Source organism: Lathamus discolor, chromosome 8 (assembly GCF_037157495.1).
Source record: "Lathamus discolor isolate bLatDis1 chromosome 8, bLatDis1.hap1, whole genome shotgun sequence".
NCBI lineage: Eukaryota > Metazoa > Chordata > Aves > Psittaciformes > Psittacidae > Lathamus > Lathamus discolor.
This window is the reverse complement of record NC_088891.1, coordinates 878,038-892,191: the sequence shown is the minus strand read 5'-3', so window position 1 is coordinate 892,191 and position 14,154 is coordinate 878,038. Positions and strand designations below refer to the sequence as shown.

General features: G+C 66.2%; 4 protein-coding genes across 4 annotated transcripts; 2 read left to right on the top strand and 2 right to left on the bottom strand.

Moving 5' to 3' along the window:
• The first annotated feature begins 580 nt into the window (after positions 1 to 580).
• ANKRD34C (ankyrin repeat domain 34C) lies at positions 581 to 2,104 on the top strand. The gene has a single exon (XM_065688633.1). It carries the CDS (start codon positions 581 to 583, stop codon positions 2,102 to 2,104), a length of 1,524 nt encoding a protein of 507 aa, XP_065544705.1.
• A 2,327-nt stretch (positions 2,105 to 4,431) lies between these two features.
• Positions 4,432 to 6,501, top strand: TMED3 (transmembrane p24 trafficking protein 3). Its single transcript, XM_065688240.1, has 3 exons — positions 4,432 to 4,626; positions 5,113 to 5,361; positions 5,837 to 6,501. Exons 1-3 carry the CDS (start codon positions 4,471 to 4,473, stop codon positions 6,074 to 6,076), a joined length of 645 nt encoding a protein of 214 aa, XP_065544312.1. The 5' UTR covers positions 4,432 to 4,470; the 3' UTR covers positions 6,077 to 6,501.
• A 1,484-nt stretch (positions 6,502 to 7,985) lies between these two features.
• On the bottom strand, positions 7,986 to 9,642 carry LOC136018811 (gonadotropin-releasing hormone receptor-like). The gene is made up of 3 exons (XM_065688410.1): positions 9,118 to 9,642; positions 8,564 to 8,774; positions 7,986 to 8,380 (listed from the first exon to the last, which is right to left on the bottom strand). Exons 1-3 carry the CDS (start codon positions 9,640 to 9,642, stop codon positions 7,986 to 7,988), a joined length of 1,131 nt encoding a protein of 376 aa, XP_065544482.1.
• A 1,869-nt stretch (positions 9,643 to 11,511) lies between these two features.
• Positions 11,512 to 12,795, bottom strand: LOC136018959 (mesoderm posterior protein 1-like). The gene is made up of 2 exons (XM_065688661.1): positions 11,890 to 12,795; positions 11,512 to 11,611 (listed from the first exon to the last, which is right to left on the bottom strand). The coding sequence occupies exons 1-2, from the start codon at positions 12,793 to 12,795 to the stop codon at positions 11,549 to 11,551; spliced, it is 969 nt and encodes a 322-aa protein (XP_065544733.1). The 3' UTR covers positions 11,512 to 11,548.
• Positions 12,796 to 14,154: the final 1,359 nt, after the last annotated feature.

Genomic DNA, 14,154 nt, shown 5'->3' with positions numbered 1-14,154 from the left:
GGTTGGGATGAAACACGGATGAGTCCATGTCTGGTCCCATCAACAGCAACCATCAGGGTAAAGGGTGGTGAGTCAGGTCCTGTGTAATTGAGGGAAATCCAGTGAAGAAGCTGGTGCGACAGAGTGAATGGAGGCTCCAGCACCATCATAGGTCACACCAGGACTGGGGTGGACTGGGCCTGCATTTAAATAGAGCCCCAGCCCAGGATCGGTGGGAGGGGGAGAGGGGCAGGAAGGTGGGTGGGGATCTCAGCTGAGCTCCTCAGGGCAGTTAAGGTCAACTGGGACCCTGGCAGCCACGTCATAGAATCCCACAATGGTTTGTATTGGAAGGACCTTAAACCTCCTCCAGTTCCAACCCCCTGCCTGTGGCAAGGACACCTTCCACTAGACCCAGTGTGTGGGGTGGGTGGCTTTGGGGTTCCACAGTGTGGGCTGGGCATGGTCAGCTGGGCACAGGGCACCCCAGGAGGGCAGGGCAGGGGGGGCAGCTGAGCACCAAACCTCACCTCTCCTTACGGTCCCTCCACAGCTACCGGCTGACGCTCCCATTGCCCACCAGTAAAAAGTGGCTGGTGCCATGGATGAGGTGACAGAGCTGGAGACGGGGGGGAACCCGCTCCTGAAGGCAGTGTGGCTCGGGCGGCTCCGCCTCACCCGGCTGCTGCTGGAAGGGGGGGCTTACATCAACGAGAGCAACGAGAGAGGGGAGACAGCCCTGATGGTGGCCTGCATCACCAGGCACGTTGACCAGCAGAGCATTAGCAAGCCCAAGATGGTGAAGTACCTGCTGGACAACAGAGCTGACCCCAACATCCAGGACAAGTCCGGGAAAACAGCCCTGATGCACGCCTGCATCCGCGGTGCCGGTGGGGATGTGGTGTCCCTGCTGCTGGAGAACGGCGCAGACCCCAGCCTGGAGGACCACTCGGGAGCATCAGCACTGGTCCACGCCATCAACGCCAACGACAAGGATGTGCTGCAGCACCTCCTGAACGCCTGCAAAGCCAAAGGGAAGGAGGTGATCATCATCACCATGGACAAATCCGCCTCTGGCACCAAGACAGCCAAGCAATATCTGAACATGCCACCCTTGCTGGACTTCAAGGAGAGGAGCCCCCCTGAGGCACGCACAGCACCCTCCAGCACCCACCCGAAAGCTCCCATCTCAGCACCTTCCCCTGCTGAGGAGGAGAGCAGCATCTTCCCATCGCACCCTGGGGACAGCCCCTGTGCCAAAGAGCCGCCCTCCCCGGGGCAGCACACTGGGGCAGCCCACAGAGCCCGGCTGCCCCGGCTCAAGCGGCTGCGCTCGGAGCCGTGGGGTCTGGTGGCACCCTCGGTGCTGGCAGCCTCCCCACACCACGACGACTCACGGGTGGGTGCGGATGAGGAGGTGATCACGGGCATCAGCGACCTCTCGCTCTCCAAAAAGGCCCCTCTCGCCCGCGGCGGCAGCAGGAGCAAGGACCCGTCTCTCCTGCCGCCGGTGGATGACCCGGCTCCGAGGGCGCCGCTGAGGAAGGCAGCGTTCGAGAAGAGCCCGGCCGCGATGCAGCGCCTGCCCCGCAGGAGCACGGTGCCCGAGGAGCCGGAGGGCCCGGCCGCGGCGCTGCGCTGGCGGCGGCTCAGCGCCGAGCACCACGAGGACGAGCCCCAGCTCTGCGGCATCCCCGGCCCGGCCGAGGGGAAGGGGCCGTTGGAGCGCAGGAGGCTCAGTGGGCCGCACGTGGCCTCACTGGACGGCTCCCGGGACGCCCTGGACAGCAGCACCGGCACCTCTCCCGGGCCCATGCGGCGCCGGCCGCCCGGCTTGCTGGAGAGGAGAGGCTCCGGCACCCTGCTGCTGGACCACATCGCACACAGCAGGCCCGGATACCTGCCCCCCCTGAACGTGAACCCCAACCCCCCCATCCCCGACATCGGCTCCAGCAGCAAAGCCCCCTCCCCGCTGGCTGCTGGCCTGAAGGCTCTGGTGTCCTTCGCTCCCAGCTCACCCAGGTGGGGAGACTTGCGAGCCAAAAGGAAGCTGCTCCGGAGACACTCCATGCAGGCGGAGCAGATGCGGCAGCTCTCCGATTTCGAGGAAATCGTGGCCCAGTAGCCACATCACCATTTGCTCCCCGCAGAGGTCACCAAACCAGTGCTGTCTCTCAGAAACGTGATGCTTCCCACGTCACCAAGCTCCAGGGAAGCGCTGGTGACCACAGGGACCAGACCTGTGCCCAGGGCCTCAACCGGGAGGCTCCTGCTCCTGGAGCTGTGCAGGCAGCCCAGGTATCCGGCCCAGGCAGCTGGAGCCTTTCTTGTATTCCAGTCTCTTCTGGACCTTTCCCCAGGAGTGATGACCTGAGAGATCAGTCCCAGACCATCTGAGATCATTCGGCTTCACTCACTGGCTCCTGCCTGCAGGTCACTTATTCCTCATTATTTATAGCTTACTTTATTGCATCTGGCTTGTTCAGACATAGAAACCTGTGTGGAGCCACACACAAATGAGCCGTGGGGTGATGTGTGTGTGAAGTGCCTGCCAGGGGGAAGAACTTAATGCTGGGTGTGCTTGGAAGAGCACCCATACCTAGCATTGAATGTATTAGTACCCTAGCCGTGCTGGAGAGGGAGACAGCTCTCCACCTCAGACACTTCCAAGCACTGAAACTCCAGCAGCTGAGCTCAGCCCTCATTGCTGCAGGCTGGTGCCTGGCTCGGAGCGGGTTTGTCTCCATCTCTGCAGTGACCAAGGTTCAGGGGCATTTCCCACCGCACTGACATGCGGTCTGGGACTGCTCCTGGCTGCGTGGGGAGCTTCTGCCCAGCACTGGGGTCTGCAGCAGCTCTGCACAGGCCCGTCCCTAGGCAGCGTGAGCCCAAGCCAGCAAACACATCCACACAGCTGGAGATGGGGCTACAACTGTGGCTCGCTCCCAGTGCTGGGGACCCAGTGGCCCTGCCCTGCAGACAGGACATGTGGCATCCTGCTGTGGGACTGGGGCTGCCTCGGCAACACAGGCAGCTCTGCACCATCAGGGCAGTGCGACCGGGCACTGCAGGGCCCCATCCTCACCTGGGCTCTGCGGGGAGCTCTGCTTGTCCCCCATGCCACAGGACCATGGGCTGGATGTGCCGTAGCTGCCGCCAGCCTCCGCTGAACCCACCACACGGAGCCGGTGGTGTGGAAGGAGCCAGCCCAGGGCCCTGCGCCACTGCCCTGGCGAGCACTGGGGTCTGTACCCCAGTGAGGGCTGACGTGTCCTGACACCACTGCATGGGCAGTGGGGCTTTGCCACCCGCTGCTGCAGGTTTGGCCCTTTCCTCACCCACTCGTGCTCTGTCTGTCCATCCATCCATCCATCCACCCCCATGGCTGGCCAGGACCCAGTTCCCTGCCCAGGGCACGAGCCAATGCTCAACAGGCTGCTATAGAGCCTTGCACAAGGCAGAGCAGGGCTTTGGCTGTAACAGCCCAGGAGTGCTCTCTAAGACTGTTTGAGATTTAAATGTGTGGCTTAGAGCAAAGGGGAGGGGTTATATTTTTACAGCCTTAAAGTTTCTACTTTAGGTCAAATGTCTCAGATTGAATTTCAGGCATATTTGCGCTGTAAGTGATGTTTGTCTTATATTTTAGCGTGTGGAATTTTAAATTTTCTTGTTTGCCTCCTCCATTCGTTACTAAATACCCTGCTATTTTGTGTTTGTCTTCTTTCTTTAAAAAAAAAAAAACAAAAAAAAAACCACAACGTTTGATGCCTTTGGGCAGCTGTTGGAGATGGGATGTCTTGGGTCATAGAACCACAGATTGGGTTGGGTTGGGTTGGGTTGGAAAGGACCTTAAAGCTCCTCCAGCTCCAACCCCTGCCCCGGGCAGGGACCCCTTCCACTGGAGCAGCTTGCTCCAAGCCCCTGTGTCCAACCTGGCCTTGAGCACTGCCAGGGATGGGGCAGCCACAGCTTCTCTGGGCACCCTGTGCCAGCGCCTCAGCACCCTCCCAGGGAAGAGCTTCTGCCTAAGAGCTCAGCTCAGTCTCCCCTCGGGCAGGTTCAAGCCATTCCCCTTGGCCTGTCCCTACAGGCCCTTGGCCCAAGCCCCTCTCCAGGTTCCCTGCGGCCCCTTCAGGCACTGGAGCCGCTCTCAGGTCTCCCCTTCAGGAGCCCTCCCCTCTCCAGCTGCCCACCCCCGGCTCTCTCAGCCCGGCACGGGGCACCCGCGGGGTCTCCCCGTGCTCTCTGCCCTGGGAGCAGGCGCTGGCACCGTCCCCACGCGCTCGTTCCGCGGCGCTCAGGACGCGCCGGGTCCCGGGTGATGCCGGCGCGGTGCCGGCTGGGGCCGCGGCGGGTCCCTCGGTACCGGCCCCTCGGCCGCGCCAGCCCGGCCCCGGGGGCGGGGAGCGGGCGCTGGAGCCGCCCCCAGCGGAAGCGGCGCCGGTGGCGGGGCCGGGTGCGCGCCACGTCAGGCGGGGCGGGAGCGGCGGGATGCGGGCCGGGATGCGGGCGCTGCCGCTGCTCGTGGCGGTGCTGGGCGCGCTGCGGGCCGGCGGCACCGAGCTGACGTTCGAGCTGCCCGACAGCGACCGGCAGTGCTTCCACCAGGAGCTGGAGCGCGGCCTCAAGTTCACGCTGGACTACCAGGTACTGCGCTGCCTGTGCCCCTGCCTGTGCCCATTGCCCTCTGTCCAGCCCCCAAGCCCCATGGCCCTGCCCTGCCCACACCATCGCCCCCCGCTTGTGCCCATCACCCTCTCCGCATAGCCGCAGCTCTGTGCTCCTGCCCATGTCCTGCAGGGCCCCTGGCAGGGCTGCACCTGCGGCTTCCCCATGCAGTTCCCATCTCCCGCTGCACTGCACCAGGACTAATTCCCAGCCCTGTTCTCATGCCCAGTGGTGCTTGTCTTGGAGCGAGCCCTGGGATGTGCGCACGGTGACCACAGGAGCCCCTGACCCAGGGCTGGACCCAGGCATGCCACCTGGAGCTGTGACACCCCACTTGAGCTGTGTGCCCCATAGGGTGCAACTTCCCCAGTGCTCCCCCAGTCTAGGCTGGTCATGGGAGCCATGGGCAAAAGCACGTGCTCTCACCTCAGGTTTTGGCACGTGCTGCTGCATCTCCTTGCGCAGGTGATCACCGGCGGGCACTACGATGTGGACTGCTACGTGGAGGACCCCAATGGCAGGACAATCTACAAGGAGACCAAGAAGCAGTACGACAGCTTCCCGCACCGTACTGAAGTCCAGGGCGTCTACACCTTCTGCTTCAGCAACGAGTTCTCCACCTTCTCCCACAAAACCATCTACTTCGACTTCCAGGTGGGCGACGAGCCCCCGATCCTGCCCGACATGAGCAACCGCGTCACCGCGCTGACACAGGTAGGTCCCTGCACAGTGACATGGGGCTGCCATGGGGGGAAGGTCCTACCGCAGCTCCCGCCTGTGGCCAAACAGCCCCAGGGGACAGTGCTGGGGCTCGTCCTCCTTCCCCTCTGCCGAATGCAGAAGTGCCAACCGCCAGCCACCCGCCCCATGCCATGCAGGCCACATCCTGCTCCCAGGGAGAGATGGGGGGGCTGCTTCAGGCCTGAACCTGCTCCAACTGGAGCACTCAGCTCCCATCCCACACATGGGAAGCACAGCAGGGCTGGACCAGCCCCAGTGCCTCTCAGTTGTGCTGTGGTGCCCACAATGGCTTCCCTTCACTGGGAGGTCGTCAGCATTGCCCCTTTGAGCAGAGCTCAGCTGGCAGAGACCCAGCAGCTCAGGGCACTGCTGTCCTGCCCTGGGTGTCCCAGCACTGTCCTCAGCACCGTGCCGCAGCAGGAGCACTGGGATGTGCTTGTCTCCCCAGATGGAGTCCGCCTGCGTCACCATCCACGAGGCGCTGAACACGGTGATCGACTCCCAGACCCATTACCGCTTGCGGGAAGCGCAGGACCGGAGCAGAGCCGAGGACCTCAACGGCCGGGTCTCGTACTGGTCGGTCGGGGAAACCCTCATCCTCTTTGTGGTCAGCATTGGGCAAGTGCTGCTGCTCAAAAGCTTCTTCACCGAGAAGCGCCCCGGCAGCAGCAGCACCACCAGCACCTAGAGCCTCAGCCACGCCACGCTGAGCTGCGTGGGGAGCGGGCAGCAGCGTTCTCCTGGGCCACCTCATGCTCTGCAAGGTGGTGCAGCGGGGAGGGCCCAGCAGGGAGCAGGGGATGCCGTGATGCTGCTGAGCTGGGTGGGAAACAGTCACCCAAGTACAGGCATCCCCGGGCAGGTCTCCCCAGCATCACCTCCCACTGCAGCATCGCCCTGCCTGTGGCACTGTCCCCTCTCCCAGCCGGTCTGTGTCTGCTCTCCAGTTCCTCTGGGGGAGTGGGTGGGTGTCCTGGACCAGCATCAACCCTTCAGACCCTTATCCAACGACTGGTATACCGTCAGAGCATGGGGGAAAGAGCCCCAGGGCAGAGACAAAGCCAACAGCACTATCCCAGGAGCTGCTGACTCATAAACAGAGCCAAGGTTTCAGCTGGAGCTCATTGCTTGGTGATTCCCATCACTTGATGGGTCCTGTGGTTCCCATTGCTTTGCAAGTCCCTGTCCTCACAGTAAAGTATCCTTCAGGCCTTTCTCTGCCACAGGAGCAAGTGACGTGCCCTATGCAAGATCACAGAATCATGGAATGGTTTGGGTTGAAGGGCCCTTAAAGCTCCTCCAGCTCCAACCCTGCCACAGGCAGGGACCCCTTCCACTGGAGCAGCTTGCTCCAAGCCCCTGTGTCCAACCTGGCCTTGAGCACTGCCAGGGATGGGGCAGCCACAGCTTCCCTGGGCACCCTGTGCCAGCGCCTCAGCACCCTCACAGGGAAGAGCTTCTGCCTCAGAGCTCAGCTCAGTCTCCCCTCGGGCAGGTTCAAGCCATTCCCCTTGGCCTGCCCCTACAGGCCCTTGTCCAAAGCCCCTCTCCAAGTTAACTGTCACCCCTTTAAGTATTGCAGACTGTTATTTTCATACTTACCATCACCCACACCTGGGGCTTGTCCCCCCTGCACATCCCAGCAGCAGCAGGCACAGCTCTGCCCCATCCGTCCCAAGCGAGCCCTATCCCTGCCCAGCCACAGCAAGGATCCCCTGTGCCCCTGGGACTGCAGCCCCATTCCCTGGAGCCCCACAGGGCAGAGGCCCTCAGGAGCAGCACCACCGGTTCTTTGCTTCGCTTCTTCCCAATAAACCCTGGGACCGCGGCTGCGCTGGGCACCGCTCCCGGGACACAGCTCCGGGTAAACCGCAGTGCCCGGGTCCCGCCCGGCAGCGGGGATGGAGGGGCTGAGGGAGCCCAGCACCCAGTGCGGCAGCGGGGGAGCCCCGGAGACGCTGCCTGGAGCCGGGCGCTTGCCTCAGCCCTGGCTGCAGTGAAGCTGCCGCTCGCGCTCCCCAGGGCTCCTGCGGCAGCGCCGGCCTTGGGCAGTTGCTGCGCAGCCGGGAGCAGCCGGGCCCCGGGGCCCCGCAGTGACCTTCAGCGGGAGCCAGGAGCTCCCGTGCGGAGCGGGGCCGCCGCGGCAGGGAGACTGCGGCCATGGGCCCCCGCGGGAGCAGGAGCCGCTGCGGAGACACGGCACCAGCCCCGGACACCCGCCAGGGCACCCTGGGGTCTGGGTCCCTGCACTGGGACCACCCCATGGCAGGGATGGAGCAGCCAGGACCAGCTCCAGACCAGCCGCCACGCCAGGAACAGTGGGCCGGGGCTCTGGGGTCCCCAGCCCAACTCAAACAGGGATGCGGGCAGGACAGGAGGTGGCCATGGGGCGCTTTATTGCCGCGCAGAGCTTGGCAGGCACAAAAAGGGGCTGGGGGCACCCGCAGCAGCCCCACCACCTGCAGAGGCACTTTGGGGTGCAGGGAGCGGCAGTGACCCCCCAAACCCTGGCAGACCTCTCCTCCTGCTGCTGTCCCCCCAGCTGAGCACCCCGTGGAGCCCCATGGCACGGGGCCATCTCACAGGGGGCTGCTGCGTCAGGAGCCGGTGCCTGCGGGCAGCTCCCGCTGCTGCGGCAAGGACGAGGCCGAGCAGTGGAAGGAGCCGGTGGCCAGGGAGGGCAGCTGGGGCTTGGCTCTGTGCCCACAGGGGCAGCCCCAGCCCCTCTGGAAGGGGATGGTGAAGAGCCCATAGGTGATGGGGTCCAGACACGCGTTGAAGAGGCCAAAGATGAAGAGGATGTGGGCGAGGGCAGGTGAGACCCTCTTCTCCATGGCCCGGGGGCAGAACCAGTACCACAGCCCCAGCAGGTAGTAAGGGGTCCAGCAGAGGATGAAGGAGGAGACGATGACCAGGCTCATCTTGAGCATGCGCAGCCGTGCTCTGGGGATGTTGTTCCTGGAGCACCGCAGCGATGCATCCTGGGAGGAGACTGGGGGACACCATGTCCCATGAGTGGGGGACACTGAGCAGCCTGGCTGGAATGGGGACCCCATTCCCTAAGGGAGGGCTGGGGGGTCCCCACACAGCTCCAGCCAGGGCTCCCTCCTGCTCTCCCCATCCCATTGTCCCTGCAGAGCCCGCAGGCACGGGGTCATGGCATCTGGGCACTCACAGAGGCTGGAGCCCATGCGCCGGGAGATCTCCAGGAGGATGCGGGTGTAGCAGCAGACCATGATGAGCAGCGGGAGCAGGAAGAGGCAGGTGAAGCCCAGCATGTTGTAGAAGGTCTCATGCCAGGGCTGGGCGAAGCTGCCGAGCGTGGTGCACTGCGTGAAGTTGTGCAGGGGGTGGATGGTGACCGTGACCGTGCGGAAGAGGAAGAGCTGGAGGCAAAGCAGAGGTGGGATGGCAGCCCCCTCCCCAGGGGCTCCAGGCCTCCCTAAGGTAGAACACCAGTATCCAAGCCAGGGACTATTGGAGCCACAGGGTCAGACCCTGGTCATCAGAGTGGGACCCGGAGTCAGCCATGCACCAGACTGGCTCCCCACTCCCAGGGAATCGTGGCACACAGAGGAGGGCACTCGGCTGCCTCTCCTCCCAGCCCTCTCCATCCCCGTCCTGCAGGGCTCAAGGCTGCACCAGCCCTGGGAATAACCCAGCCGGGCACCCTGGAAGGGTGGGAGCCTTCCATGGGGCATGAGCCGGAGCAGAGCTCTGCGCTGGTACCTGTGGTGCCGAGAGCACCGCGCTGAGGAGCCAGGAGACCTGCAGCATGATGCGGTTCCTCCTCCGGGCACGGGCGATGGCCAGCGGGTGCAGGATGGCAGCCTGCCGGTCCAGGCTGATGACGACGGTGACAAAGGCAGAGGCGTACATGGCCAGCAGCCGGAGGTACATGAGGAGGCGGCAGGCCAGGTCGCCTGCCCGCCACTGCAGCGTGATGTTCCAGATGGCGTCCAGCGGCATCACGGCCACGGTCAGCAGCAGGTCGGCACCAGCGAGGTGCTGCAGCAGCAGGCGGATGTGGGAGCGCCGGGCTCCGCGCCGGGACCCCGCCGCACGCAGCACCGCCAGGTTGCAGCCGGCGGAGAGGGCGAACAGGGCAAAGGTGATGGCCACACGGGCCTGGGCAGCGGGTGAGAACGTGGGCACCCGCAGGGGCTCCTCAGCCCCCTCGGCCGGGGGGGTCCAAGCACAGCCCTGATGCAGGGAACCCACGCTGCTGGGGGGCTCCACGCTGGCGTTCCCCATGGAGTCTGCATCCAGATGGCCCCCTCCTGCGGTAACAGGCAGCCTGGGGTGGGGGCTCGGGGGGGATGGGTCCCTTGGAGCCCTGCTCCCTGCCCCACACCACGGTGTCTGCACCCCAACTCCCCCCCAGCTCACTGCCTCCCCCTTTAGCTGCTCCCTCCATCCCCGCTGCTCCCCTCGAGCCCTTCACATTGCCACAGGGGTCCTTGGCACCAAAGAGGGCAGAGTGAAACAGTCTTGGCTGACCCCAAGTCGTGCCCATCATCCTGCAGCCTGGAGCATCCCTTGTGGTCCTGCATGGGGATGGAGACGCTCGCATGCAATTCCAGAGTTCCCAAGGGAGCCAGCACCCGCTCCCCACCAGCACCAGCACCTCACCTCCAGCCAGGGTGTCCTGTCCAGCCATGGCAGGGTCACTGCTCTTCCACATCCGCACTGTGCCTGGTGAATGAGTGGGGAAGGTTCTGCTGGCTCCGGCACCCACAGCACCTCTGCACCCGCTGCCAGGAGACACGGGGCGGGCAGCTCTGGGTGCCCTTGGCTGGTAGCTCAGGTTCCTCCTTGACGTAGCAAAGATGGGAGCAGCTCAGTCCTGCACCCTGCACCACCCGGTGCGCACAGGGACACCTGAGTGTGCCCAGAGCTTATGTACACGCACACAGACACCCGGGTGTGCGCAGTGCTCGTGTCCCCACACACAGACACAGGCCCAGGTTCACGGTTCTGTTGATGCGCTCACAGATGCAGAACACGGATATGCATGTGGATGTGCATGTGCACACGCACAGCTCTACCTGCACTCCGAGCCCTTCCATACCCGCTCCCGCTGCACCGGCTCATCCCAGATCCCACCCGAATGGAGCAGGGCCCCTGCTGAGCACCTTGTGCAGCTGCCTGGCCCGTAGAACCCCCCCGTCAGCCCCCGGGAGCAGGGGTATGTGCTCCGGGCAGCAGGGATGTCCCCACAACCGAAGCATCCCCAAGTCCCGTGAGCCCTGGCTGGGGAGATCCGCGGCCGAGGGGAGGGCGACGGGGGCTGTTTTGCATCTCAAAGGCTTCGCCCTCCTCGGCGGAGGGAATTAACGTAATTAGCGAGTCATTTCACAGATAAGCGCCGCTCATTAGCCCTGCAGGCCCCCGCCCCAGAGCCCCGGCGCTTTCGCACCTGGCCGCCAGCCCCAGCAGGGTCCCATTAACGGGAAACCCCCGTGGGGAACCGTGGAGGAGGTTCCTCTGTAGCTCCCCGCCCCGCTCTGTCTGCGGGGTCTCCAGCCCCGGGGCGGGGGGGGGGGGGTCAGCCTCACGCCCCAGGCTGTTGCTGGATCCCCAACACCCACATTTCACTTGGTGCTGTGGGGCTCGCACCAGCACAGGGGGCAGGCAATGCCCAGCTCACACCGAGACCCAGAGCTGGACCCGCGGGGGCTGGTGACCCCCATTCCTCCTCGGCCTCCCCACAATGGTTTTCTCAGATGTGGTCCAGCCTGCCTGAGCAGCAGTCCCCCACCTCTGCAGCCCAGCCAGGCAATGCTTGTACCCACACCAGAGCCTGGTGAGATGCCTGTGTCTGGCCTGTCCACAGAGCGTGAGTTCACCAGCTTGGGCATCCTCTCCTGTACCCAAACCTGATCCCAGAGCCAATGCAGTGACCCAGGAATGGAGCATCCCATCCTGTACCTGGCTCCTGCCAGGAACAGCCACACGGTGACACATGGAGGGGCACGAGGGTTTATTTATGTACAGTCGCAGCACCCCAGCATGTCCAGCACAGCTGCAGGCCCACATGAGAGGCAGCTCGCCCCCACCACCCCCCACTGTCCAAGAGGGGACATGGTCTCCCGAGCTGTTTCATCCATGTAGTGCGCCGTGGGGCCGCATGGCACCGGGCAGATGGGGTTTGACCGGGTCAGTCCTGGTGCTGCGGTGGGAGCAGAGCTTCCAAAAGGGAGAGCAGGTCTGCAGACAGGTCCTGGGGAGCAGAGCATGGGTCAGAGGGGGACCAGCCAGGACAGGAGCTTGGGGCAGTTGAAAGAGTCCACCCGCAATGGGACCAGCTGAACACAAGAGAAGGTGGCAATGGGGAGGGTCAGGGACCCGCATGCACCCGCGACAGGGAGGAGAGGGACACCTCTCCCTTCCTAACCCAAGACAAGGCTATTGTCACCCCAAATCTGGTCCTCACAGTGCCCCAAGCTCTGAGTGCACAAGGGAGCGACCTGTGCCCATGGGCTCACCCCAGCCACGTACCTGGGTGACAGCCCCTGCATCCACAAACTCCGGCAGCATCAGCCCCGCATTCAGGAGGGGGTCTCCAGGGAGGTCCGGGGAAGCTCCTGCCTCGTGAAGGGGGGATGGCCACGAGCACGTGCCGGAGGTGACGGCGCTCCCGTGCAGCTCCGGGGAGGTCCTCATCGAAGGGATGTACGGGGGCGACCCCCAGGCTCCCGGCCCCATGTCTGGAACCCCACGCACGTCCGGGGGGGGCCCTGCTGCAGCGCCACAGGGAGGTGATGACCCCCAGGCCCCCGGCCCCACGCCGGCAGCCCCGAGCAGCTCCGGGGGGGGCCCGGCCACGGGAGGTGACCCCCAGCCCGCAGCGCCGGGGGGCGAAGCGTCGCGCGGGGCCGGGGCCGGGGCCGGGGCCGGGGCGGGCGGGAGCGGGCGGGGGTCCGGGCTCCGGCAGCACCCCAGGCCCCGGGGGCAGAGCGGGCAGGGCCGGGGCGCCGCCCCCCGCCGCCGGGCCAGCGCCTCCTCGCTGAGCCCCAGCAGCGCCGAGAGGTGCGCGATGTAGCGGGCGGCCAGGCGCAGGGTCTCGATCTTGGTGAGGCTCTGCCCGGCGGGCGCCAGCGCGGGCGGCAGGTAGTGCCGCAGCCGCAGCAGGGCCTGCGCCAGCCGCCGCATCCGCAGCTTCTCCCGCTCGCTGGCGCTCTGCCGCGGGCCCCCCGCTCCCCGCGCTCCCTTCCTGCCCCTGGGGCCGCGCGGGGCAGCGGGGCCGCTGCGGGGTCCCCGGGCAGCGGCGGGCGATGGGAGCCCGCAGGAGTCGGGCGAGGCTGCGGGCGAGCTGCTGCTGTAGCCCTCGGGGTCCGGGGGGCCGCGGCAGCCCCAGTGCGGCAGCAGGGATGTGGGGGGCAGCGGGAGGCCGGGGGCTGCCATGGCTGCGGCTGCGGGGCCGTGTGCCGGCGTCTCCCGGCCGGCCTGGCTTTATGCGGGGCCGAGGTGTGAAGTGGCACCTTCGTGGCAGCCACCAGCAGCACTTCAAAGGCCGGAGGGGGGGAGAGAGGGCTCTGAACACGGGGGTGACAAATCTCACCCCAGAGCTGTGGGGCTGCTCCGGCTGCCCGCCCCCTCCCCGCCAGCCATCACCCTGCCCCTTGTTCTGAGGATGGGCTTGGGCCCTGGGCAGTGGGGCGAGCAATGGGGGCTGCAGCGGGGTGCAAGCTGCGGGAGTGCCGGCTCTGGGGGTCCACGTCCAGCACCACACGGGGTGGCTCCCGGGGACACCGCCCCGGGCACGGCCCCCCCCGGTCCCCACTAGCGGCGCTTCGCAGTCAGCCCTCGGGAGAGCGGCCGCGGCCCGGTGCCGGTGCCGGTGCCGGCAGCGCTGCGGGGGCTGCCCCGGGCGCGGTGACCCCGCGGGGGGGGTGTGTGAGGGGCCCCCCCGCCGCGTTCCCAGGCCCCGCAGGTGTCGGCGCCCGCGGGTGCGAACGTTTCCCGGGAAACCGGCCCCGCGCGGGCAGGAAAATCCATCAGGGAGCGGGCGGGGGGCGGCAGCGGCGCGGGGAGCCCCCAGCAAGGGAGCCCCGCAGCACGGCCCGCGGTACGGCGGGGCTCGGCGCCCCCAGCCGGGGGGCAGGCGCCCCTGTGCAATCTGAGGCAGCAGCCGCAGGGCTGGGAATGGGGCGCGGAGCCGGCAGCGGTGGGACGGGGCAGCCCCTCCCCAGGGAGCGGCTGGCGGCGCCGCGAGGGATCAGCGCCCCGTTGCTCACGGGCTCGTTTCTCCCAGCGGCCACACGAAGCTTGCTCCGTTTTCCCTGGCAATGCCGTGACCTGGAGGTGACAAGATGAGTCCTGCTGCCTGAGCGCTCCTGCCACGCTGGAACCGGGCACACGGCTCAGCCTGGGCAGCCCCGGCCCCCGGCCTCGCTGTGCGGGTGTCCGGGGCTCCAGGGGTCCAGCGGCGCAGGGGCAGTGGGGACGGGACCCTGACCTGCTGTGGTCCCCTCGCGCCACCACCCGTGCCATGGCACTCGGCCCGGTGCTGCCGGAGGAAGGGCCGTGCCCCATCCAAGGCCCGAGGGTGCTGGTGCCCACCCGGACCCCCAGCACGTCTCTGGGTGCACACGTCTGATGCTGTCCCAGAGCCCGTCTCCACCCCTGGGGGCTGCAGTGGGGGTCCAGGGCGCTCTGCGGGGTGCTCAGCACGCAACAGCACAGCCCAGGGCAAGGCCCGTTCCCCTGTGCCCCACAGCGCTGCCCCAGCGCCGCTCCCCCGCCCATCCCCGGGCCCCCTCC

Excerpts from the sequence above, each read along its gene's own strand:
- TMED3 (XM_065688240.1), top strand. The coding sequence starts at position 4,471 with ATGCGGGCCGGGATGCGGGCGCTGCCGCTGCTCGTGGCGGTGCTGGGC. Across the intron at positions 4,627-5,112 it reads AGTTCACGCTGGACTACCAG|GTGATCACCGGCGGGCACTA; the intron begins GTACTGCGCTGC and ends CTCCTTGCGCAG. Across the intron at positions 5,362-5,836 it reads GCGTCACCGCGCTGACACAG|ATGGAGTCCGCCTGCGTCAC; the intron begins GTAGGTCCCTGC and ends TTGTCTCCCCAG.
- ANKRD34C (XM_065688633.1), top strand. The coding sequence starts at position 581 with ATGGATGAGGTGACAGAGCTGGAGACGGGGGGGAACCCGCTCCTGAAG.
- LOC136018959 (XM_065688661.1), bottom strand. The coding sequence starts at position 12,795 with ATGGCAGCCCCCGGCCTCCCGCTGCCCCCCACATCCCTGCTGCCGCAC. Across the intron at positions 11,612-11,889 it reads ATGCAGGGGCTGTCACCCAG|GACCTGTCTGCAGACCTGCT; the intron begins GTACGTGGCTGG and ends TCTGCTCCCCAG.
- LOC136018811 (XM_065688410.1), bottom strand. The coding sequence starts at position 9,642 with ATGGGGAACGCCAGCGTGGAGCCCCCCAGCAGCGTGGGTTCCCTGCAT. Across the intron at positions 8,775-9,117 it reads CGGTGCTCTCGGCACCACAG|CTCTTCCTCTTCCGCACGGT; the intron begins GTACCAGCGCAG and ends CTTTGCCTCCAG. Across the intron at positions 8,381-8,563 it reads GCGCATGGGCTCCAGCCTCT|TCTCCTCCCAGGATGCATCG; the intron begins GTGAGTGCCCAG and ends GGTGTCCCCCAG.